Genomic DNA, 26863 nt, shown 5'->3' on the forward strand with positions numbered 1-26863 from the left:
AAAAAAAAATTCAATGAAAAGAATTCACATCTCTAGTTGAAATTGTAGTGATTCATAATGTTTGACTGGTCTTGAGCTAAAATTAAGGATCAATTTTTGGTCCTAAATTCTCTGTATCCCATGATGTAGCTATGACACATGAGATTGAATTATAAAATGACAAATCATTAGAAGTTGATAGCCAGCCCCTCCTGAGGAATTTGAAACTGAGTCACAATACTTTACATTTCTCAGGTGCCAAATATTTCATCTGATGGTATATATTATCATGTATATTAATCACATTTATTGTGTTATTTGAGTTTTATATTTTGAAAATGAGAGGGCAAATATGTTATTCCTATTTTACAAGTTTGGGAGGTGAAGTGCACGTAAGGACAATATTAATTCAGTTTACCATGTGTCAGAACCAGTGTTATTTCCACTCCTCTCTATTTTCAGACTTCCATAATTATAAAACAGAGTTCAGCCTCTGAAGTCATGCATTGACTTTTTCCTAAATCCTTTCATTCTCCCTCAGATTCCTGGTCATATGTGGTTAGTTCCATTTTTAGTATCCTGATGAGTTATATCTTTTTATGTTTCTGAAAATTTCCACTTCTTTCTTTTGTTTTTGCCAGCCTACCGGATTTTTTTCCTTCCTCCTTTTCCTCACTCTTGTCCTTCCTTTTTCTATTGCCTTTCCTTAGCTCTCCTCTTCAGCTAACACAATTGGGCATCAGTCATTTGCCAGGTGTAGTACACAGCATTCTAAAAGAATAAAAGGGATTATACCTTTATCACTTCCATCATCATCATCATCTTCTAGGTTTGAGTCATAACCTGGTGTAGAATTTACTGATGCTAGATTAAGAAGGAAAACACCTGTATACATATGTGTGTGCATGCATACACATGCACGTAGTCATGAGGCTGGCTCGTGGTTGCATGGAAATATCTAGCGTAGTCTCCTTCCCCTGTGCAGGTAAGATAACATCATCCAGATGTTATCTATGAGACTTGTAATAAAGGCAAAAAAGAAAAAAAAAAACTGTTGTAGGTATTATGAAGGATGAAGACATCAAGAATAAAGAGTGCACTGTTGAGAAGGCTTTCCTCATAGTAAGAGGAGTTTTGTAGAAGCTGGGCATGTGCATCAAAGCGTTATATATAGTAACATATGAGTGTGTCCTTGACCCATGTAAATGAGTAAATCTTAGCTGCTCTTGTCACAAAAACAAAAGAAAATGAGGTAACTCTGAGATAATGAATATGTTATAGTAACCTTTTCACTGTCTAGATGTATCCCATAACATGCTATATACCTTAAATATACATAATAAATTTTATTTTAAAAATCTCATGACTTCAATTTAGTTATATATTCCTTTTTTTCTATCCATTTGTAATAAAATATTTCAGTTTGGCTGAAATTTAATTACTGCATGAAACTGAGAATTTTCTGAGGAAAGACCCTATTTTCGGTACTGAATCAAACAGTACAAATAGTAAATTAAATTTCTCATCTTGAAGACGATTAGTATGATCGAATTACCCCAAAACTGAAAACTTTGAAATCATCTTCATAAATGGCTTGGACAGGTACTTTGTGCTGAGGTGATGAGCTGGGGAGGAAAGGTGGTTCCCCAGGGCAGTCCTTGCTTACCCAGTGTGGTAACCATCATGAGTTAGTGAATTCCCCCTTAACTAAGTCATGATAATGATAGTGATAACAAAGGATTCCTTTTAAAACTGAACCCATCAGGCAAGAATATGACATTTGTGGAGGGGAGAGGGAGACAGGCATTAAAAGTCAGATCTGGCCAGCGCTGTGGCTCACTAGGCTAATCCTCCGCCTACAGCACCGGCACTCCGGGTTCTAGTCCCGGTTGGGGTGCTGGTCCTGTCCCAGTTGCTCCTCTTCTGTGGCCCAGGAAGGCAGTGGAGGATTGCCCAAATGCTTGGGCCCTGCACCCACATGGGAGACAAGGAGGAAGCACCTGGCTTCTGGCTTCAGATCAGTGCAGTGTGCCGGCCATAGCAGCCATTTGGGGGTGGGGGTGAACCAATGGAAGGAAAACCTTTTTCTCTTTCTCTCTCTCTCTCTCTCTCACTGTCTAACTCTGCCTGTCAAAACAAAACAAAACAAAAAAAAGATCTGGGAATGGAAGGAATTACTAGAGACTGTGGTCATATATGCTAATATACCACAGAAAAATATGCATGTGGGTGAGTATGCATATATACCTTTACATAATCACAAGTGAAAATTGTATTCCCCCAAAATAATCTTTATCAGAAAGTACAGATTTTTTTTAAAGCATAATATCTCTCCTGGAATCAAAAAACACTTTCATGCTACTTACCATTCTCAGAATATTGCTGTAGACCATTGTGAGCGCATGGGTCATACATGAAGAATTTTATCCGTTAAGCCATTATGTCTCTCTCTGTGATGGTAGGGCTTTGCCAAAAGAACACCATGGTGCTAGTTTTTCTCCTGTTGCATCTTCTGGTGGAAGAACTGGAGGGAACAACATTCCAGGTCTATTCATGCAAATTTTATTGTTATAACAATTCTAGAATGCCCTCATTTGGCTTCCTGTCTTCTTCATCTCTTTTGTTTCCCTCTTTCCCATGTTTTGAAAATAGAAGTGAATGGTCAGTTACAGATAAGGAACTGCAAGTCTAAGTAGAGGATAAGAAAAGGAGTAATACTGATTTTACTCTAATGACATAACTGTTTGGAATGCCTGAGATATGTTGGTAGTTTTAGTTACTAATATAAAGAAGAAGAATTCAGAAGAACTTTCTTTGTATTCCTTTTGAAATCCACCTGGAATATTCTTGGGTCCATGGCTTTGTGATAATACTTTGATAATGCCCCTTAATCTATAAGCTTCTTATAGGGACTTTGTTTTTATTTTTTTTCTTTGTTTGTTTTTGTTTAGTATTCATCTATTTGTCACCAGCTTCCCAGGGTAATAACAACTGTAGAGAATTTGTTGAGAAACATTGTCAAGCTCTGATGAAATATTAGATGCGTCTCATACAAATTTTCAAATTTATAATTTGGATATGGTTCAGCACCTTAGGGCATGAGCAGGTAGAACAGTGGATTGAGACATAGATTCTATTCCATGAGCTTCACTTACGTAAAGGAGAGCCCATCGTGCTATTAAAAATAGTAGAGTCCCATGTCCTTTCTACCTGCATGGAGTAGGAGTCGGCCCTTCCTTATTGATTTTGTATACTCTCCTGTAGCATAACTTTAAAGACAGGGTTCTACAGGTACAATAAAAATGATTGGACCAAATCATTGCCTAATTTTAAGACTGTAATACTGATGTCAGGTTAAGATCTAGCAGTCAGGCCCCAAGATCCATGGGATTAGTATTTCCCTGTATGCCAAGCTTTCTTCTGACTGTTCTTCACCCCTGCTGGTGCAGCAGGAAAACCTTTCTTTCCGTGCTGTCTGGTCTGCCCTAAATTGCAGTCAATAGCCTAAGGCCTATTTTCATGTCACAGTGTGTCCCAGACTTCCAATGCAAGTGTTAAGCAACAAGGTCCTGTGAAATTGCCAGCACAGTAGAGCAGCTCCTTGATGATACACTTTTATTTTTCTCTCTCCGTATTTCTAAGACAAGTTGTCCTGGGGTGGTCTTGAGTGACTCCTGCCTTACAGCTGTTTGTATTATTTATATTACACTGGACATAAACATCGTTTCAGTACTTCAGAGAAGAGTACACTGTTAGTGCTCCAGTTGGGTTTTGTAATCCCAATACCAGTTGGAGGCAGGTGGCAGGGGAGGAGGATGTGGGAGGTGGAAGATGAAACATTAACTGTGAATTTCGTGACTGCAGATATTTGAGAATGTTTTATTTTTTCCTGTGTTTTTGTGATATATAGTTATTATACAAAATTTCCACATGCATGAGTAATTTATCAGTGTAAGGCTATTCAGAAGGTATTTTTGCATAAACATATTACTGAACAAAAATATACATTTTTATAATTTTGTTTTTAAATTGTTTTTTGTTTTAATCCAGGGAAAAAGAAGAAAAAGTCTGATTAATAGCCTATAGAATTACTGATAATTCATTAACATCCTTCAGGTGGGGAAGAGATCTCATAAATTCTCTGAGTAAACCCATGCAGTTAGAAGAGGTAACTGAAACCTAAGTTCGTGGCATTGGGTCCCATGAGTGACAGGAATCCATCCAGCATTCTGGCTTCCTGGCCTTCAGTGCTTTTCTGAGACTAAACATAAGAGGACACAGAATTTGTGTCTAACATTTCGTAAACATTGAATGGTTTATGTTGTTAGGGTGAGTGTTTATAGTATACATGAAGAATCAGGAACTTGAGATTCTGGACAGAACTTTCTAAACCTTCCTGAGTGTGACTGTGGGCAAAAAACAGAGCCTCTCTGCTTGTTTTCAAAAGGCAAATGATAAGAACCACTTTTGAGGAAGGTTGTGAAGATTTGAGGACTGAACATAGTTCTAGGCATATAGCAAACATGGCTACTGTTAAAATATATGACTTCTATTTTTAGTAACCCAAAATAAAATCTGAAAACTATTTCACCTTATCAGTAGGCTCTTAAATAAATTGTGTTGAGCAAAAGTTGAATGAATGAATGCTTTTATCTCATCACCTACAGAACAGAACTCTGTTTTATCTGCTGGACAGACCTAACTTAACACTTAGAAAGAGCTGAAACCTCTTTAATTATAAATGTCATATTCCAAGTCAAATTAATATAACATTCAGGACTAGGATTCACACCTTTGCAATTTTAGGAAAGACAGCAGGGAGTGGTGGAACTTGATGTCAGGAGAAAAGCCATGTTTCAGTGTGGGTGACTTCTGCCAGTTTGTGGTTTCATGATCTTGAACAAGTTTCTTATTTCTCAACTGTGATTTCTTTGTAATGTAAGGGAAGTCACACCTGCTTTTTAGATTTGCATGAAGATTAAGTGAAGGTGTTCCCTTTCCTCCAGGGCACTGTATTTATAATACATTCATCCCTCCTTACCTGTGGGGGATTGGCTCTGAACACAAAATCTGTGGATGCTCAAGTTCCTTCCGTAAAATGGCTCAGTATTTGCTTGTGACCTGTGCGCATCTTTCCATATACATCACATCACCTCCAGATTATTTATAATGCCTAACACAATGGAAATTGTTATTGCGTGGTACTGTTTAAGGGATAATGACAAAGGGAAAAGTCTGTACATGTTCAGTACAAACATAATTTTTTTCAAATATTTGAAATCCAAGATTGGTTGACTCAGTGAATAGTGAGGATAAATTATAGTTATTTTCTGTCTTTCTGCTATATCACCACACTAATGTTAATAAAAAGTTGGGGATTCTTACAGAAAAAATTGCTCTTTGAAAAGACAATTTAGAGTCTTGAAAGATTCTTTTGAGGATATGAGGATACATTTCTACTATAAATGTGTTTTACTCAAAGTTAGTAAAAATCTTTTCCATGGAGCCAGTGCTTATGTAGCACTAGTCAAGATGGGAAATACCTTGCCATTCCCTGTGCTGAAGATCAGAGGTAGTGGTGTGCGGTAATTTGCCATGTTTATTTTTTCATTTTGCATGTTTTAGTACCATGTAAATGTATTCTTAGATCAAGTGACAGATGGCATAAATGATAGTATAATGTAGAGGAGAATGGATTTCCAGAAACATACGATGAGTTCGTTATCGAGTGGAAGAAGAAAATGACTTCCTTCATATCAATGTTGATTCCCCCAAGTGTCTATGACTCTGTGTTCCCTGGAACCGTGTTGATTACCCAGAAATGAATCAAAGCAGACTTTACTCTTTACAAGCATGCATTTAGCTACGTGTAATCTGTTGAAAACAGCCACACAATGTTACGCTGCTATGTAGCATGTATAATGGCCAAACTACAGAAAACTGTCTATCCCCACACTTGTCTGTACTGATCAAACCCAGTTAAAAGATTACATTAGTTCCAGCACTGTTCAGTAGAGACACTGCCCATCTGGCATGCATCCGTATGAGGGGTGAGCAGTGTGAAAAAGGAGTCAGGAAGCCATGTTACATGAAAGAGGATTGAAGGCTTAGCAAAAAATTTGCTTGAAAAAGAATATAGGCGCCGACGCCGCAGCTCAATAAGGTAATCCTCTGCCTAGTGGCGCCAGCACACTGGGTTCTAGTCCCAGTCAGGGCGCCGGATTCTGTCCCGGTTGCCCCTCTTCCAGGCCAGCTCTCTGCTGTGGCCAGGGAGTGCAGTGGAGGATGGCCCAGGTCCTTGGGCCCTGCACCCCATGGGAGACCAGGATAAGCACCTGGCTCCTGCCTTTGGATCAGCGTGGTGCGCTGGCCGCAGCGCGCAGGCCACAGCGGGCATTGGAGGGTGAACCAACAGCAAAGGAAGACCTTTCTCTCTGTCTCTCTGTCCACTCTGCCTGTAAAAAAAAAAAAAAAAAAAAAGAATCTAGGGGATGTGTGTCGCCTGCTTCTGAGCATCTGGACTGAGTAAGGAGCCACATGAGACACAAAGAAATTTAAAGCCTTAAAGATGGAGTTAGCATATACATAAATACAAAGAATAGCTGGAGTCAAAATTGAAAAAAAATGCACTGTGGAATTTAGAGGAAGGAGGGATTGCATCCAAAGTTATCAAAAAAGCTTTCAGAGGAGGTATAGTAGCTATGCTGAATTCCAAACCATGAGAAGGATTGGGATATGCAGAGGTTTCTGGGCAGATATTCCAGGTAGAAGAGCAAATGCAGAGTTTGGAAACATTTCTCTGTTAAAGCCTGATAAACATTCAGTAACTTTCCAATATATAGTTTTTTTTAAAAAAATATTTATTTTATTTATTTGAAAGGCAGAGCCACAGAGAGAGAGAGAGAGAGAGAGGGAGAGACAGAGAGAGAATCGTCCATTTGCTGATTCACTCTCCAGATGGTTGCAATAGCCAGGGTTGGACCAGGCTGAAGCCAGGAGCCCCACATGGGCCTCCCACATAGGTGCAGGTGCCCAACACTTGAACCATCCTCCGCTGCTTTCCCAGCTACATCAGCAGGGAGCTGGATTGTAAGTGGAGCAGCTTGGACTCAAACCTGTGTCCATATAGAATGCTGGTATCACATGTGGGTGCTTTACCTGCTATGCCACAACACTGGCCCCCAATACATGGATTTTTTTAAGAGCTAATTTTGTTGTGTTATGTATAACCATATGCTACAACGTATTTCATGTAAGTCATCCTAAAAAAGTAAAGTGATGAAATGATTAATTTTCTTTCTTTTCAACCACTAAAGTATAGCTCATTTGACATCTTGTAGGGTCTGATCATTACTCTCACTAATGTAATGCCAATCATACTGTGATAGAATAATAAAAGTGAAATCTTGCCAGAGCTCAGAAAGGTATGAAATGAAAGTATCATTTTTAATATTTAATAGGCTTTCATTTAGAAGCAAAACATACTTGTTTCATATTTTTCCGGAAAGCAGAACTAGAATCAGTGAATGGTAAAAGCGGATTTGATCTCAACCTGAGAATTCACCACAACTTAAAATTGTCCAACCACAGACAACACATCAGCCCATTAAAACAGGCAGCTTTTCCTTTATTGAAAAGGCTCACAGAGACCTGCTAACCCTGTGTCAATCATGATTACCATCAAATGAATTTCTGAATCCAGGCAGAAGTAGAACTAGCTGTGCTCTCAGGATCTCCCCCAAATGAAGCATTCTGTATTAGAGTCTGTCTCCCTTCCAGACACCATACAAAGCAGAGTGAAATGCAGGTTCATTTTTCTAGGTCATGGACTGTGCATATTTCTAGACATCAGAATCAGAATGCAGATTCATTTTATGTGAAATTCAATTTCAACATTTCACCTTAGTAAGTCAAGAAAGCAGTCTAATTTCAACTACTTTTACAACTGTTTTTGTGAGTTGTACTGGAAGAAGAGGTATGCTTTTTTAAAAAAACAAAATTCAGATGTTTGGGAGATTATTAAATTACATCAAACTCACTTAGCTATGCCATTTTTATTAGTGGAATTGAATAAATAAAACTAGAATGTTCTTGGCTGCACCAAGCGCTTGGACCAATTCATGACAGACATTTGATTAACTATTTTATAGGAATATTTGCCAAATTGTATATCATCTTGTGTTCAGTTTCACATATTATGAAATCACATATTAACACTGAGTGAGCTTTAAGTCTCAAAGTGGAGTAAGCATTTAGAGATAAGTAAGCTGTCTGCCTTGGTATTTTGGAACTTAAGTAAACTGGTTGTATTTTCTTGATCAGCTAAAGTTAGGTGTAGAAGCAGAAATGTGCTCTGTGAGTCTGACATAGTTCTGTTTGTGTTTTCAGCTGCAGTATTGAAGTATGAGAACAATGTTATGAATATCAGGCAATTCAACTGTTCGCCACATCCATACTGGCTTCCAAATTTCATGGATGTTTTCACTTGGTCCCTGCCATTTGTTGGAGAAAAAGGTATGCTGTGTAATCCTGAAATGTTCTTTATTTTAAGACGGCCTAGGAAAGAAGGAAAAACGTGGTGTCTCTTACCATGTAACACGCAGAAAGAGAAACATTTTGGCCTAACCAGTGAAATTCACAAGTCGTACCATGAAAAAAGTGATTTGAATGTATGCCATTGTGTTACCTGTTAGCAAATACACTAAAAAACATAAGGGAAAATGAAAGAAATGAGTAATATTTGATGGAAGGCATTATACACTTTTAGAACCAGTTCTCTGAAAATAAGTAAAATGAGTTTTCCCTGGTTCCGAACAATAATATCTACCTTTTTTCTTACCCCATGTACTGTGCTTCCATAGTATTATTTTATTTTACAAATTACTTTTCAAATTAAAAGGTTAGAATAGCCATACTTTCTTTACACAACTGATACTAATAATTATTGCATGATAGTGCTTAGAGCTATAATATTTTGAAGGCTATAATATATTTAACAATAGAGTTCATTAAAAATAGTAGGTATTAGTGTGTAATACATAAAATTAGAAAAATTTACATTTAAAATTTTATTTACTTGATCTCCTTTCTATTTAGAAGAATTAGCCTTTTGTCCCTTCCTCCTCATTTCTCTCCTTCTACTGCCCCTTCCTTTCTTTTTTATTCTATATACTAACTGACTTGGACATATTATCACTAGTCTTGTTCATTAACGGTGCCAGGGTAACTCGGGTTGTAGTATAAAGTCTGACTTTTCCCCATTTCTTTCTCTAGTCACTGAGATGCTGGTAAACGTCCTCAACATCTGCTCAGATGATGAACTAGGGTCAGAGGAAGATGGATTTGATGGTAAGAGGCTTAAGCCTTTGCTCTAATGTTGTCTGCCAGGCCAGTACTTGGCATCTCATTGCTAACCCTGAAAATAAATTGCTAAGATTTTGATTGTGTTTATATCACAACTTACTATTGAGAATGAAAGATACAATTTTACCTTCTGATTATGTTTTAAAAAAAGTATAAGAAACGTAAGCCCTGAGTTTCCCGTCAGTTTGAAAACATTGCTGAAGTAGTGAACTATTTTTTTTTAAACTTTTATTTAATGAATATAAATTTCCAAAGTACAGAATATGGATTACAATGGCTTCCCCCCCATAACATCCCTCCCACCCGCAACCCTCCCCTTTCCCACTCCCTCTCCCCTTCCATTCACATCAAGATTCATTTTCGATTCTCTTTATATACAGAAGATCAGTTTAGCATACATTAAGTAAAGATTTCAACAGTTTGCTCCCACACAGAAACATAAAGTGAAAAATACTGTTTGAGTACTAGTTATAGCATTAAATCACAATGTACAGCACACTAAGGACAGAGATCCTACATGAGGAGTAAGTGCACAGTGACTCCTGTTGTTGACTTAACAAATTGACACTCTTGTTTATGGCATCAGTAATCACCCTAGGCTCTTGTCATGAGCTGCCAAGGCTATGGAAGCCCCCTGAGGTGAACTATTTTTATAATGATCTTTCAGTACCTCACATTGCAAAGTGACATTATTTGGTCCCTTAATGTAAATATAATGCTTTATTTTTCACCAGTTATTGCAGTTCAGTGGGCAACTTTTATAAGTGTTCTTTAGTGGAGTTGTTCCTGTCTGTTATTTAGATTTTGTTTGATATGTTATACATATTGATATATTGGCATTTATTTAAATCACAGTACTTTTTCATATATATAATAATCAAAAATAAACAGGCTAGGAGGGGATTTTTTAATGTGCTGAGACACTATTTGGTATTTAGTTGCTCTCAAAGAGTATACTTTTTTCTACCAGACACAAAGATCCATGAAGTTAAAATGAAAGGGAAAATTAGTCTTACAAAAGCACCTCAGAATTAATGGAAACTAATTAGAAAACACAACTGGAGAAGGAAAATACAAGAGAAAGCTTCATTTCATAAGCATTTAGTAAGTGTTTACAAAATAAGGACACTAAGGATTCCAAGATAAATTAGAGACCTATTTCATGAAGCAAGTGCAGTCTTGTTAGAGAGACTGATGGGTAAGTAGATGATATCAATAAAAATGAGACAAATTACAAAATAAAGGGTGAAGGTGCCAGGGGAAACTACGTACTGTGGTAAACATTACCATCTTTGCTGTTAATGACTGCACTTAGATAAAGCAAAAAGAGAATGCAGCTCTTTCTGAAAGTTAATATCTGAATGACATGATTGAATGTTTTTGTGGACTTAGTACAGGTCATAACTATAAATGCAGAATAGCCAATGCTGCAGGCAAAATAAAGGAAAAATATCCATGTACTCATGTACATAGGGTCTGTATTATTGGATAAATTTAAAGTGTGCAAAGACAGAAATGCCATACTCTTATCATTCATCTGTGGATGCCAAAAATGTTAATCTCATACCAGAAGAGAGTACATCAGTGGTCACTAGAGACGTAAGAAGTGTATGGTCAGAAGGGATGTGTTACAGGTGGGTAGCAACACGCAGTTAGATGGGAGGAGTTAGTGCTTGTGTTCTGTACCACAGTCAGATAACTGTGGTCTACCTCAGTCTATGATATATTACAAAATAACTGGGAAAAACCAGTCCAGTGTCTCCCACTGGATAGAAAACAGCGTTTTTGAGGAAACAGAAATGCTCACTGCCCTGATTTGATTATTGTAATTCTATACTTATATCAGATTATTAATATGTGTAAGTGTTAAGTGCCAGTTAAACTTTTAAGTAATTGTTTTAAAAAGTAGAGAAACTCAAAGAATAATAAAAAGATTGAAAGAGCACAATTTATTCTTAACTTGTCAGTTAAGCTCCATGTTATGACTCCACCTGTCTTCATCACTTTTCTCAGTATGCTGTTTCTGGGTTGTTTCACTTTGTCAGAGGATGCAAATGTGCAGTAGAGGGAAGGAGAGAAAAAATGTAGATTAAAAAAATTGTAACTGAGTGAAAATTAACTTGAGTAGCCATAAGAACTTAATTAAGCAAATACATTGACACATTTTTTAAATGTACAGTTCACTTAGTGCTTTATTTAGATTCTAGATGCTTCATGTTTAAAATATTTTATAGTAACAATCATTGTACATATTTATGGGTTATAATGCAGTACTTTAATACACATATACAGTGTGTACTGAATAAATCGAGGTAGCCAGAACTTCCCTTTCTTTAACATAGCCATAGCTTGCCCAGGTTAACTTTTCCTTCTTATCACTTAGAAGATAATATTTCTATGGTGACAGAAACTTTTTTTCCTAAATGAAGAATACCAACCATATTGAATCTGAATCTAGATGTCAATAAACATTTTTCAATAGTTGCCTATATTCCCTTACTCCTTGTTCCTCACCCATCATAGGGTCACAAATGACACTCCTGTAACAAAGCATAACACACTTAATCAAATTTTATGAGAGGCTTCAGAAATGAAGACCTGTGGAAAATTGTCTGTTTTTATGCGTAGGTTCAATGAAGAATGGACAGCTCTGATTGGTTAGAAAAGCATCATAATTCTAATGGTTACGAAAGGGGATGGGTGAAACCCAGCAAGGCCTGTCTGTCCCGGTTCTTCTTGGCCTCCCTGTGTAGTATGGCTTTCTCCTGAGCACGGGCAGGACACTTGTAGGATGAATTTCTTTGCTGGTGAAGGGAGAAGGGAGACAATGTTTTGCCAGCTATTAGAGTACTGGGGGGAGAGGAGTTCTAGTTCCTATCACCTATATGTAGATCTTCATATGTTTTCAATTTATGTATCATTCCATTCACTTAACAGATATACCTTGAGTACCTATCATGTGCCATGTGCTGCAGTCATAATTGCTGACACATTTCAATACTGCTGGCTATTCCTTACTAGTTAAATATTCCCAAGACTGACATGGTGCTTAATTCCCTTCTTTGTGAGCCTCTTTACCCACCCTTTCCATCACTCACATAAAAGGATGTTCTTTTTTTTTTTTTTTTTACTTATCTGCTTTAAAATAAATAGTTCCAATCAGTGTGCTGTGCTCATTAGCAATTGCTTTTAAGCCCCTTAATTCCAATTTTAGGAGTGCTTGTTCTTTCCAAGGCCCTTGGAAGGATTCTTTCATCCTAAAACAGCATCCTGAAATCTTATTCGACCACCCTGAACTACTCTGTCAGTCCTGCAGAGAACTCTAATTTTGCTCTCCCCAAATTCAAGGCAGGAGATGGTCAGCAGGACCTAGTTTGCCCCTCCCAGCTGGAGCAGATGGGTTTCAATATTAAGGACTTTAGAACCCAAATCAAATGAGTCCTCTTATTTTGTAGCTATGCCTTCTAAATGTGATCTTTTAGCTAAGAGCTCATAAATTTTCCCTTTAAAGAAAAAAAGCAAAGAAGTGGAAGTTTTAAAAGTGTTTTTCACATATTAAGATACTATATAATTCAGAGCAAGCAGTCAGAAGGAGCCCTAGCACTCTTTCAGCATGACACAAAAACTATGGATCTCTTCAGAGGTGCTCAAAGAACAATTGCAAAGCTTCCCAGAATGCTTTGATTCTCTGAGAATGCAATTTATTAATAATATGTATTGTCATTTCTTTTTTACCTTTGTTTTTTGTTTTGTTTTGTTTTTTGTTTGTTTTTGTTTTTTGGTAACATAACTTCCAATAGCGGGAAAAAATTCTCACTGCCACCACACCAACACTTGTGCTACAAGCAGCCTGCTGGTGCATCCATCCCTGTCTGCCTCTGTGTGTCTGCTTGTCAGCCTTGTTTGTCAGCTGCAGGGGAGGAAGCAGGCATCAGCAGATAGAAAAGGATTTAATAAAGGTCTTCTTTAAGTCGCTGCTTATTCCAAGTGGGGCCACCATCTCATGATAAACCAAGCCTTACTCAATATTTTGTTTCAGATCTAATATCCAACTGAAAAGTCAGAGGTATGGTGGTGCCTTTGCCATCCATAACTCTCTTGTTACTTTACCAGGTTGGCTTCTTAGTATCGATACAGCCTGCAGCAAATAGGGGTTCTCCTGGTTTCCTTCAGGATCCCTCAACTCCTCTTTCCCATCTTAGGATGGTGTTGGTGATGATAAGGACAGCAGCCAACACTTATGTTATCATTGTATGTGGTTTATGTAAATCAGTGTATGATTTGCTGATTCTACCTTTTGGCCAACAAAGTTTGTCAGTTTTAAAGTCTGATTTATTTTACATTTGCTGGGCAGTTTACTGGGCCAATTTATATTATCTCTAATCCTCAGAACAATTTTTTTTGATCTATATATTATTGTTACTCCTGTTCTACACATGCAGTGGTCAAAATTCAGTAAGTTTAATGCCCAGATTTGTAATATTTTGAAATTTCCACTACCTTAGATTATAATGCTTAATATCTTTCCCTTGGAAGCAGCATGATGCCTGTTTTAAACAAAGCAACACTAATAAGCATGCAACATATTTTAGTTTTTCTGCAAAATATGCTATAGAATGATACAGATTCTGTACTCTTCTTTTTCCTCAAAAGTCAAAGTAAATGAAACAGCTTTGTCCTTCTTTTTTTTTTTAAGATTTATTTATTTCATTTGAAAGCCAGTGTTACAGAGAGGAAGTGCAGAGAGAAAGAGAGAGATCTTCCATCTACTGGTTTACTCGTCAAATGACTGCAACAGCCAGAGATGGGCCAGGCTGAAGCCAGGGGCCAGGAGCTTCTACTGGGTCTCCCATTTGGGTGCGGGGACCAGGACCTGGGCCATCTTCCGCTGCTTTGCATTCCCAGGCACATTGGCAAGGAGCTGCAACAGAAGCAGAGCAGTCAGGTCTCAAACTGGTGCCGGTAAGGGATGTTGGCATCACAGATGGTGGTTTCACTCAACTCTCCACAACACCGGCCTCTCATTCTACTTCTGTTTAAACTCATTTTCCTCCAAGGTGATGTAAATGTCTCATCGCATTTAAAATGCAGGTGTATCTGATCAGATAAAACATTTCTGACTCACACTGGCTTCTGCAGTAGAAAACTACATCATGATTCTCTGCTAGTTGGCTTCCATCTTACAAATGAAGTAATTTGATAGGTTGTGTAGAAAAAGGTTACTGCTTTAAATTGGCCTTTTTTTTTTTTTTTTGACAGGCAGAGTGGACAGTGAGAGAGAGACAGAGAGAAAGGTCTTCCTTTGCCGTTGGTTCACCCTCCAATGGCCACTGCGGCCAGCACGCTTTGGCCGGCGCACCGCGCTGATCCGATGGCAGGAGCCAGGTACTTATCGTGGTCTCCCATGGGGTGCAGGGCCCAAAGACTTGGGCCATCCTCCACTGCACTCCCTGGCCACAGCAGAGAGCTAGCCTGGAAGATGGGCAACCGGGACAGAATCCGGCGCCCCAACCGGGACTAGAACCGGGTGTGCTGGCGCAGCAAGGCGGAGGATTAGCCTAGTGAGCCGCGGCGCCTGCCTAAATTGGCCTTTTAAAAATATATTTTTGGCCGGCGCCGCGGCTCACTAGGCTAATCCTCCACCTGTGGTGCTGGCACCCGGGTTCTAGTCCCAGTTGGGGCGCCGGTTCTGTCCCGGTTGCTCCTCTTCAGTCCAGCTCTCTGCTGTGGCCTGGAAAGGCAGTGGAGGATGGCCCAAGTGCTTGGGCGCTGCACCTGCATGGGAGACCAGGAGGAAGCACCTGGCTCCTGGCTTCGGATCGGCGCAGCACGCCGGCCATAGCGGCCATTTGGGGGGTGAACCAACGGAAGGAAGACCTTTCTTTCTGTCTCTCTCTCTCACTGTCTAACTCTGCCTGTCTATTTATATATATGTGTGTGTGTGTGTGTGTATTGAAAACACAATTGTGAAACTTCTGTTAATTTGTAAACTACAAAGGCAGTTAAATGCCAAAGAATGTGTTTTGCTGATCTACTTTATATGTACTGGGATCTTTATTCCCTGTTTCCAGTTATGACTTTGGATGGTAGAGAATCTGTTTTCAATTGAATGTTATTCACCCAAGCATTTTAGAGAAGAAAGAAATCCAAGTAATATGAATCTCATTTGCTAGTTAATCCACATTAATGAAGAAGACTCATTTCAGACCAGGGATTAGTAAGTGATCCCAAAGTGAGGGGGTGCAAGACGGGGAAAGCTGACAATAATCAAGCCGTCCCATCACAAAGCTCTCTTTCTTGTTCATTGCTTTAATAAGGAAGACAGGGGTAATACTAAACATTAGAAACCTAATGGCAGTTTCATGAGTTAAGATTTATTTTTTAATTTGAGATTTCTTTTAAGCACTAAAAGAGACTATGAGATCACTTATATATATATAAATTATGTTCGAGAATATGATATGTGAAAAATCTTGCTAACAAGAAAGAGTTGAGAATGGGAAACCAAAATCCTATAAAATAAGAAAGACAAGAAAAAAATAGTAAAACTAAAACATTTCAAGCCAAATATAGTTTCAAGCTACACTGGAAAGACTTAATATTGAATTAGAATTTATGTCTCTGCTTTCAACTAAAGAGCAAACCACATGGTAGAACTCTTATCCTTTACTCAAATTTTTGCCTTATCCCAATGTTAACCACAAGCAAGTCACTGAATATGAGATCAGAGCAGATTTTTACATGCCTCTACAAAACATCTAAATTGTTACAAGAAAATTATCTCCCATGGTCTGCTTTGAATTATTAGATAATCCTTTATATCTAATATCACAGGTTCCAGAGTGTCTCCCTACTTGTTTTTGGTCTAGCTTTCAAAAATCACATGGAACTTCTTAAATTGCAAAGCTGGAAATTAGTAGGACAAACATGGATGTTACTGGTCCTTGAGAAGCACCTCTGTAAGGCTTTGGTTATGTTATTTTCTGTCAAAACATATATTTATTTGCCTTTCCAAAAAAAAAAGGCTCTTGATACTAATAAACAACTCCTTTGCAGAAATGCTTTGGGAGTCCTACAGGTAAAGGGATTACACACAAAATCAAGTAATTATTTTCAGCAAAGATTCATAGCATCTAAATGTGATCAGTGCATTAAAAATCTAAATGGGGTCAGTAAATTAAGCCTGAAGAAATCCATCTTGGACGTCCCTTTTGTTTTGTGGCAAAATGTCTACTAAGAACTTAGCCTAGAGCTCTTCTGTGGCTGTCATGATTGTACTTTTGAGAACTCATGTATTTCAGGTTTTCCCAAGCTGAAGTAGCAAAGCTGTCTGCCCTGTAATAATTAACAGGGATTTTTTTTTTTTTGAGAGGGGGAGTAATACTGTTTTCATATAAAAGTACAAAATTGAGATGCAGAACTAGAGTGCCCTGAGAACCAGTGGCATTACAACTCTTGTTCTCTGTTCACTGATGCATAAACTTGAAGTCAGTCAGCAGAGGAGAAACAAAGGCAAGATCTGAGAAGCAGCAGACATGTTTCTCAAGCTCAGAAAGATGAAAATGAACAAAGCTTGGGGCTGACATTGTGGAGTAGCGGGCAAAGCCTCCACCTGTGACGTGGGCATCCCATATATGGTTGCCAGTTCAACTCCTAGCTGCTCCACCTTGATCCAGCTCCCTGCTAATGGCCTGGGAAGGCAGTGGAAGATGGCCCAGGTCCTTGGGCCTCTGCACCTATATAGGAAACCCAGAAGAAGCTCCTGGCTCCTGACTTCACACTAGCCCTCCTATCTTTTGCAGCCATTTGGGGAGTGAACCAGTGGGTGTAAGATCTTTCTTTCTCTCTCTCTCGCTCCCCCTCTCCCTTCCTCCCTCCCTCCCTCTCTGTAACTCTGACTTTCAAATAAAACCTTAAAAAATGCACAAAGCAAGCTAGGGATCTAATTTAGGAACCTAGGAAAGTACTGTGAGGTTGAACTGACTAGATCAGAATAAAGGTAGTAGAAAGAGAAAAAGGAGATACTCAGGAGAGGCTCCACAGGAATTTGACAAGATAGCATTTACAGAAAAACGTAAAAGTTTCTAGAGAATGGTGACATCTGTTACAGACATGCATTTGAGTTAAACTGACCCACACAACTCTGGAAATGCCCAACTTGGCATCAAATCATAATAGAATCTAAGAGTGAAGTGGGTCTCTGACATTGGTGATGTGGAAGGAATTAAAAAAACTGAGGAGTGATCCTTAAAATTCGCCCCTCCTGATGAAGCTGGAGAAGAAAAACAACCAAGTGAAGTGGACGTAGAAGTGAACAGGGAGCGAACTCAAGAGTCAGGCCTGTGTATTAATGCAGGCAGCTACTTACAGATTATTTACACTCAGTGCAGGAAAACTAATGTGGGACATGAGTCTGACGAGAAAAAGAAATGACTCTGGGTATCAAATGTCAGATTATTGAAAAGAGGTGAAAAATATTTTATTTTATTTTCATAATGACCAAATCACTGAAATAGAGCAAAAACATAAAACTAAAGATTACTTCAATTTTAATATAGTATATTTTGATTTTGTTTCTTCCATTAGAGGTTTTTTTTTGTTTATTATAAGCAAATATTCACAGGCTGTCTTTTTCTCTATATACTGTGTAGTGAAGAAGACACAAAATCTGTGATTCCACACTTCATTGAGCTTAGGAACAAGAATTAATCCAAGTTTAAACACAGTAGTCACAGGATTTAGAATGTTGGGGAAGGGATTATGAGTTGGGATAAAATATTTGGTAATAAAAGAAGAACACAGAGAACATCTTTCTTGTCCTCTTCTATTTCCAGAAAGGCAAAGGAAAAGTGATTTTTATTTTGGCCAAGTGAGAAGAGGAGGAAAGTAGATGCAAAGAAGGGTATCAGTTTAACAACTTCAAATTCTCATAGCTTTTTATCATAACTGAATTTGCATAATATAGTTAGAGAAGGCAGAAAAAAAGATGTATGTAAAAAGAATAGTTAATATTTTCTGAAAGATTTCTTAAGTTGTTCTCAGCCTTTCATTATCTTCTCAGTTTATTATTTTTTCCAGTTGCTGAATATTTTAGTGTTCAATCTAAATCATTTTTGCTATGGTCAATGTACTGTTTCTACTTGCTCCTTTTATGACATAGGTAGCTACATTTTTCACTATGCTCATACTTTAAAAAGGAAATAAATCATTATATGCAGCATGCCATTGAAACTGAAGCATGCATACATCAGTACTTACAGGGTATTGGAATACAATTGCCATCATATTTATGGCAACTGATACATTGGTGCCTTCACTACCAAGCATATTACCTAGTTAAGCCATCATATATTTTGATCAATTGAGCCAAGTAACATTTGTTTGTTTTTTAAAATTTTATTTATTTATTTATTTGAAAGGCAGAGTTACAGAGAGACAGAGGCAGAGAAAGAGAGAGAGATCTTCCATCCATTGGTTCACTCCCCAAATGGCCTCAGTGGCCAGAGCTGGACTGACTGATCTGAAGCCAAGAGCCAGGAGCTTCTTCCGGTTCTCCCATGCCAGTGCAGGGTCTCAAGAACTTGGACCATCTTGTACTGCTTTCCCAGGCCATAGCAAAGAACTGGATTGGAAGTGGAGCAGCTGGTACTTGAACTGGCACCCATATGGAATGCCAGCACTGCAGGCTGGGGCTTTACCCACTGCACCACAGCGCTGGCCCCAGCATTTGGTTTTAACAGTTAAAATCCTAAATTAACTGATGCAGTGAGACAGGTATCAAAATACTGTTCTCTGTTTGATTAATACTACCATGACTTTGCAAGGTCGAGGTAATTGACATGTGAAATTCTTCACAGAAGGAAATACAGTGGGCAAAGTCAGCTTGCTGAAAACTGATAGCACAAGAAAATAAGCTATATTCTCCTTTTTCTAACAGAGCTTTCATAACTTTCTGTGAATGCTGAAGCATTTCATTAGACTAGGTTCTCAAAAGATTGTGCTTTTATGAGAATGATTACTAACTGATTGGATAACTACAGAAAAGTTTTTTGAGTCCAATGCCTATAAAACATTGTATTTTATTGTAATTGATCTCTGGTTGCAGATTTAAAGAATACACTAAGAATTTTAATAAATGCTCAGAAAATTAAAACTTACAAGTATTTTTCTATGATAGTTTTCACTCTTCCAAAATATTTTATTTTTTCATCTTTATTCTTAACTCATGAGAAGCTATAAAACTGTTCTCCCACTTTTTTCCCCTTGGAACTCAGTAGAAATAGAAGTTTCGGTTATGTTTGGTCAGCTCATCTTTCTGGGGTGGTCCATTTTGTTTGGAAAGCACAGGCAGCAGCATCCAGGCTGCTGGTCCCCTCCGCTGGTGAGTTTGGCATCAACCCTGGGGTCCAGCCTTTTGCCTCAGAGCCACAAATGACAAATGAAACCCTATCCCAGGGCAGCTTGATACCAAGATCATACATTCATTTTTTTAGTTTACAGGGAAAACTGTAACTCTCAGAAGAATTGGCCTATTCATGTCTGCACAAAGCATTTTCTGCTTAGTACCAATAGGCAGTTTTGAGTATTTACCATTTGCCAAAACTCAGTACGTGGCTCATGTGTTTGTTGAATGTTGAAAATTAATGATCACATTGCTTATTTAATTCTTCCACCTAACTGTGAAGCTTATCAGCCAGCCTGCTGCTGTAATGAATCTTGGGTGTAGAATGTCATTTGCCAGGCAATGATCCTACTACTGTTTTAGAAATGTCCTCTGTAAAACAGAGGCTAGAAGTACTCTCTTCATGTGGTGATTATGAGGATTATAAGAAATAATGCAAATAAAGCCCTTTGAATATTCCTCACTTTATACATAAGGAGGTGAGCTTTAAAGAGGCTTATAGTAACTTGTCCAACAGCACAGCTCGAAGATTGAGGAGCTGCGCCATACACACAGGTCTTTGACTCGAGGACACGAGTTCCTCCCCGTTATGCTGTCCTGGCTGTCCTATGCCATCATATCTGTGTGTCTTAAAAGAAGTACACCAGCCACATTTGTACAACTGGAAGCTTCACAGAAAGTACTGAGTACTGGCCTCTGGACACGACTTCTGCAGGCATTTCAAGTGTTTGTCACAGCTGCTCCTCTCTAGTATTCTCTGGCTGACTCACACACTCCTTTTTTATTATTTAATTTTTTATCTATATAAGCACAGATTCTATATGTTTCATATGCACAATTTTCAGCACATAATGATACATGCCAGGCTCCCTCCTTCCTTTTTTTTTCCTTTTGTGATAACATACTTGCAATTTACTTTATGATCACATATTTAACACATTTCCGGTGAGCCCATCCTTTTCGTCTGGGTAAGATAGTAATTTCTTTAGGTGATGTTAATGTCTCATGACCTTGGATCTATTCCATATTTTCAACATGTGCTTATTGTATTCATTGGCTAGAACCTAATGTTCATTTCCCTAATTCTCCTTTTTGGGCATCTCCCGAGAAGTGACAAACACCCTGTCTCAGTGGTGAACAGCAACGGCGGAGCTCACAGGGACTTAGTTTCAGATAAACTCACCCCATACCAGCTCCTGGGCCTTCTCCACGGTCGGGGAGGAGTTCCCTTACTTCCTTTAGCCTGCTTTCCATTGTGCAATCATGGTATTCAGTTGCCTTTCTATCTGGATATAACATGTGGTAGTATTAAACATACTATTTTACTATGTTTTCTATACTTTCCCCAAACTCTTTATATATTTCTGAATAAAGCATTTAAATATCATTCTAGTATTTTATACATGTATAAATCCTAAGGGTCCTGAATTAAGTTCTTACCTGATTGCATTCTCACAACACTGAGCATGGAAGCACTAGTAGGTCCTTGCTGAGCACTGTGTTAACTATTATATCCTCATCTTTATCCAGAGACATTCTTCAAAGGAAAGTTACCCAGACATTATAATTGCTTCCCTCTCTGATAATAAACCAACATTATTAACTTGACAATTATTATTTATTTCCATTTTCTTTTTATTTTCTGTTTGTTTCAGTCATAGTAAATGGATTGAGGTAGGATTTTACATGCTGTTAGTTTCTCCTTTAGGTAAACATAAATACACTGAAATGTCCTTTTTAAGGCATGCACAGAATATGTGATCATTTCTTAGAAAAACAGTGGGAGGTTCCTAATCTGCGAAGTCTCTAATTTTCACCCCAGTTAGAGTTATGCTGTAGGTCAATTTCTTTATGCTCTATGGAGGAGTCATTGAACAGATGGAGCACAGCATCTCAGGGAACAAAAGTGAAAGGTACTCACATTAGAATTTGTGAATGAAAGTAACTTTTAAGTAAGTAGAAAATAACCAAATAATCACAGTAATTGGACATCTGGGAGCGGTAATCTGTACATTTTGAAGACTTCCTATCCAAAGAATTCAGTTATCAAGAGAAGTGAGAAAAAACAGTCTAGGCTCTACCAATTTCCCTTAAAATCCTTTACTCAAAATAAGCATTTTATTTTAAAAGCTTGTATTTTAAAGGACCTTCAGTGGCTTTCAAAGTAAAATATAAGACTGAATAGCTTTATGCCAAATATCACACCATTGCAGGCGCTCTTATAAGCTGAGTTAAAAAACATATGGAAGAAATTGAGAATATGTGGTTTGGAGTGAGTGGCTATTAAGTCTGAATTTTATAACCTTTGGCTGGGTAATATAGTAGAATTAGAATCCAAATTAGGTAGGTTTTCTAAATATTTTAAGCTTTAACCTTGAATTTTTACAGTAATTTTTTTCACTTGTTGTCCTGAAGGTGGTTTTCCTCTAGCTAAAAGAGTAACCTACATAAGCATATGAACAGCTCCTTTGTGAAAAGCAAAGCCCAATAGTCCCTTTGGATTAGATCTCATGCAGCATTCCCAAATTCATTGTCCAGTTCTGACAACTCTAGCAACTAAGTAATCTCATTCTTTTTTTTTTTTTTTCTATTTAAATGAAACATTGATTGATTGAGTTAAAAGGCAGAGCAACAGGGAGAGAGGGAGAGAAAGGGACAGATCTATCTACTGATTCACCCCAGAAATGGCCATAACAACTGGGTCCATGCCAGGCCAAAGCCAGAAACCAGGAATTCCATCCTGTATTCCCATATAGGTGACTGGGACCCAGGTACTTGGGCTATGATCTATTTCCTTCTCAGGTATATTTCCAGGAAGCTGGATCAGAACTGCCTGGTGTTGCAAGTGGGCACTCAACCCCAATGGGTACTCTGTACCCGAGTGCTGGCCCCAGTCATCTAATTCTTGACAATGTAGGAATCTTCAGACTGAAACATTTGTGTGCTGGGGTTCCCAGAGATGTTTCAAGGGGCGTTTACAGGTAATTCTTTCTTAAGTCTTGGGACTTCATGTGTCCTCTTATTTATTTTCAATATTCCTGAGACCTGGGACATGGGAGTAAGAGGAGCCACAATACAGCACCTCTTTCCCCATCTCCTCTTTCTCAGCTGCACTAATCTGATTCTAACAGAGGCATGGATCTCCCTAGGCATGACCACCATATGCATTACCTTGAACATTACCATGAAAACCTCTGGCATACTACGAACAGACCTTGTAAAAGTTTCATTTCTAGGAGCTGGCATTGTGGCCTAGCAGGTTAAGCCCTTGCCTGGGATACTGATATCCCATACAGGCACTGGTTTGTGTCCCGGCTGTTCTACTTCCTATCCAACTTCCTGCTAATGGCTGGGAAAAGCAAAGGAAGATGGTCCAAGTGCTTGGGTCCTTGGTACCTTTGTACAGATGAAGCTCCTGGCACTGGCCATTGCAGCCATCTGGGAAGTGAACCAGCAGATGGAAGACCTCTCCACCCTCCTTCTTCCTTCCTCTTTATATCTCACTCTCTATATATATATAACCCTGAATTTCAAAATAAATAACTAAAATCTTTTTAAAAAAAGTAAAAAAAAAAAACAGTACACCCATTCTTTTCATTAAGAGGTACATTATGATAAATTTTTTATTTTAGTACTCATAAACATTTTTATATATTTGTGCTACCTAGCTCAACTGTAAACTAACAATAATTGTGATATTTATTCCAAATGAGTTTTTTAATCCATAGAGCCTATTGTTTCAGGAAAATTTTAAAAATATATTTAACTTAAATGTCTGACCATATATTGTTATAGGAAAGTATAATGTAGTTACAAAAATGTTCTGAAGTTCAAATACATAATGAGAGTAAAAGTTTGAAGAGATTGAAATGGAAATAATATTTCAGAAAAAGGGAAAATATGAAGATTTCTAAATGAATATCTTCTTTCCAGATTTTTTAAATGGATGAGAATCATAGTAATATGATATTTCTATGCCATTGATTATTAATATGGCCATTTCTTTTTATAAGGACAATAATTGCATATTATATTCTCTACAACTATTAAAACTTAAAAGTAGAAATAGCATTCTTTCAGGAATAATCTTTTGTAACAATATGAGTAAAAATCATGCTTAACCGATGCTTATGATGTCATTCCACAATCCAAGAGTCAAGTGCCTGGTGGTAAAGGAAAATGTAGGGAAGCAGTTGTCACAACTCAGCCAGGGGCAACACTGGGCTGTGTCTAAATAAATTGTGGATGGCATTCCTTGGTTGGCATATAGAAGCCCAAGGTTTGATATTGTTGAATCAGAGTACATTAAAGTTGTACTCTGTCTTTTGCATTATGTTTTACATTTCAGAGGTATTGATTTTAGATGGAAACAAAATTCATTTTTGTCTTTAATAAAGCATAACAAAATATATATTGCTTCATTCCATCAGTAGCCTTTATGCAAATTTAATAATTGCTGTGATTGCCAAAAAAAAAAAAAACCTGAAGAAGCATCTGAATTCTACTTAATAATAGTGATCCATAATAAAATTTTACTTTGAAGCACAATAGATTCCCATAGAGGAGAAGTTTGTTAACTTTTAAGAAATTCGGTAAAATACTCAAGTGTTAAACACTTATTATGTTTTCAGAATTTCAATTGTAAGTTTATAAAGAAATGTGTAGTCTGCCAGCAAAATATACTTTGTAAGTTATAGCCTATAAGTATATGTACTGTGGATATACGTGTGTTAGTTAAAAGCCCTTTGAAGAAAGAAGCCTATAAATAGCAAGACTTGAGGTCAATATAGTAATGAAGTAGAAAAATTCTGCCAGTTTTTCCATTAAAACAAAAAAAATAACTTTTAAAAAGCTGTTTCATATTCTACTATGAAAATATTCCTATTTTATATTTGAGTATAAAATTTTTATATAGTGTCGTCTTCATTTCTTTCAGTTGTAAAAGTGTGTTGAAACTAATTGAAATATGTTGAACTGTATTCGTAAAATAAAACCCTACCAGTCCAGTGTTCCCCTGGAGCCAGTTAGTGAGGGCAATAGGCAGAATGTTACTGCAGAGAGAACTTTCCCCATCGTTGCCCTCTGCAAGCCCATGCAGCCACCATGTCACGTGAAGGAAGGGCGGGATGGTATGGAGGCCTCTTCCCAAAGCCTCTCTCTCTCTTTCCCTCCAAAATAAGTTTCCTCCATCTACGGTGCCATTTGTTGACATTTTAGTATAAAGTGTTCTAGATAAATAAAATTTAAAGAACTGTATATGCAGTACCCATGTACTCATCCCTTTCTACAACTCTTATTTGTCTGTAAGTCTTCTCTATCATTTATCTGCCCCTCTACCCTTCTATCAATCCGACTTTCTCAAGTATTGTTTGGTTTCTTTGTTTTGTTGGTGTCTAGCGAAATAAACTCTCTTTCATCTCATTGCACAAATGCTAATGTCTAAACTTGTTTGCATGTACAGCTGTGCTAAACCCTCAGACGTTTCCTCCTTTCCTCTCCACCCAGACTGCCCAAGTTCCCTTGAAAGCAGATTTCTCACACATGATCTGAACATGCCTCCACATGATTGAAAATCCTTTATGGAGAATGATCATTTTCTCTACTCCTTGACAATTATTTGTCCTTCACAATCATTGATTTTTCAGTGAATATTTTTCTTGTGCCTGCAAGCCTTAGCACCTTCATCCAATGGCATACTTTTAAATGTTTAACAACCAGTCCTTTGGGGGAAAAAGTACTAATTTATAGCACTTGCCAGTTTTCCCGCTATAAAGTTTATCCTCAGCATTGATCTCCACTAGCACACTGAAGTTGCTAAGTTTAGAGTTAAAAAGAGGTACACTCAGTACACATGGCCACCTAACAGAAGACAGCAAACCACTGCTCTTTGCACTGTAGTGTTTGTCACAGTCTCTTGTAGTCACTTACATGATCTTAGTTGTTACCTGTTACTGTAACGAAGTACCTCTGGCTGATACTGTATAAAGAAAAGAGGATTGTTTAGCTCACTGTTTTGGAGGCTGAAAGTCTAACCAGCATAGCGCTGGCTCTGGAGAGAGCCCCCCACCCTTGTGTATATGACATGGAAAGACAACAATTCCGGGGTCAGGCTTGCCTTTTTTAACAGCCCTCTCACAAGAGCTAGGCAGGATCCCCTGGAAGTTGAATCAGTTCTTCCTAACACAGCACCCTCACAGACCTCCCACTATGCCCCCCCCCTTAAAGTCCCACTATCTTTTAAAATCATCACACTGAGGACTTGCTTCTAACTCATAAACCCTTGAGGAATAAACTCAAAACATATCCAAACCATACCATAGATGATGTCTTCAAGCAGAGGCCATGCCTTGTTCCTGTATCTGCTGCTAGCACGTGGAGAATCCTACAGCATAGGATTCACAAGCCTGCTTGGTGAATGAGTAAATGCATGTACTAATTGTTTTGGATTGTATTAATTGTATTCTACAGAGTACTCTGTGCATACTTCTGATTCAGTTAAGAATGAGAATTGGCAGTGGTGACTGTGAACCGAAAGACAGAGCCAGCATCTGTAACATACAGCAGGTGCCCTGTGTGGTAGGACTCTCTCTTCCACCCAGCACTTGGCTCCTCATTTCTCTGTGGTGCAGTTCCCATACAGGCTGAAATCTACACTGTGGGGATGCAGCAGTCACTCAGCAGGCCACTCGCTTAGATACCTCTAAAATTTCATGTGAAGTTAGCAAGGTGCTAAGTTAAGGGCAGGAAGGGCACATGTTAAAAGCACATCTTTAAAGATTTCCTTGGTCTAAATATGAGCTTCCCTCACTTTAAGGAAAATTGACTGTGCAGGGCTGCTTAGATTCTGGAAATAGTAGCATAAACCCCAGGCATGAAAGAAGGTCAGAACTTAAAACACTAAAGAGTGGCCAAAAGAGTGATAATTATTTGAATGGAGACACAAAATATAATTTTCCTAAAGTTATTAATTTTTGGTAACATATAAAATTTTGCCTTTCAGTTTTGAACTTCTAAACTGAAGTAACTGATGATATTCTTTGCAATGAAAAATAGTTTCTATAGTTTTCATGCAAAAGGTATTTTAAGTGTCCTCATTATTTAAATATACTGGATTTTAGT

At 38.0% G+C, this 26863-nt stretch overlaps 1 protein-coding gene across 1 annotated transcript in view; it reads left to right on the forward strand.

Moving 5' to 3' along the window:
- PPP3CA (protein phosphatase 3 catalytic subunit alpha) overlaps positions 1-26863 on the forward strand; it is a gene marked incomplete at its 5' end in the record, with an annotated part of 329756 nt that overhangs the window by 283604 nt on the left and 19289 nt on the right. Inside the window, 2 exon segments of the mRNA NM_001082692.1 lie at positions 8368-8493; positions 9253-9327. Coding sequence (NP_001076161.1) covers positions 8368-8493; positions 9253-9327 — 201 coding nt within the window.

The sequence above is a fragment of the Oryctolagus cuniculus genome, chromosome 8 (genome assembly GCF_051225735.1).
Source record: "Oryctolagus cuniculus isolate XC-2025 breed Fujian yellow rabbit chromosome 8, ASM5122573v1, whole genome shotgun sequence".
In the NCBI taxonomy this organism is placed as follows: domain Eukaryota; kingdom Metazoa; phylum Chordata; class Mammalia; order Lagomorpha; family Leporidae; genus Oryctolagus; species Oryctolagus cuniculus.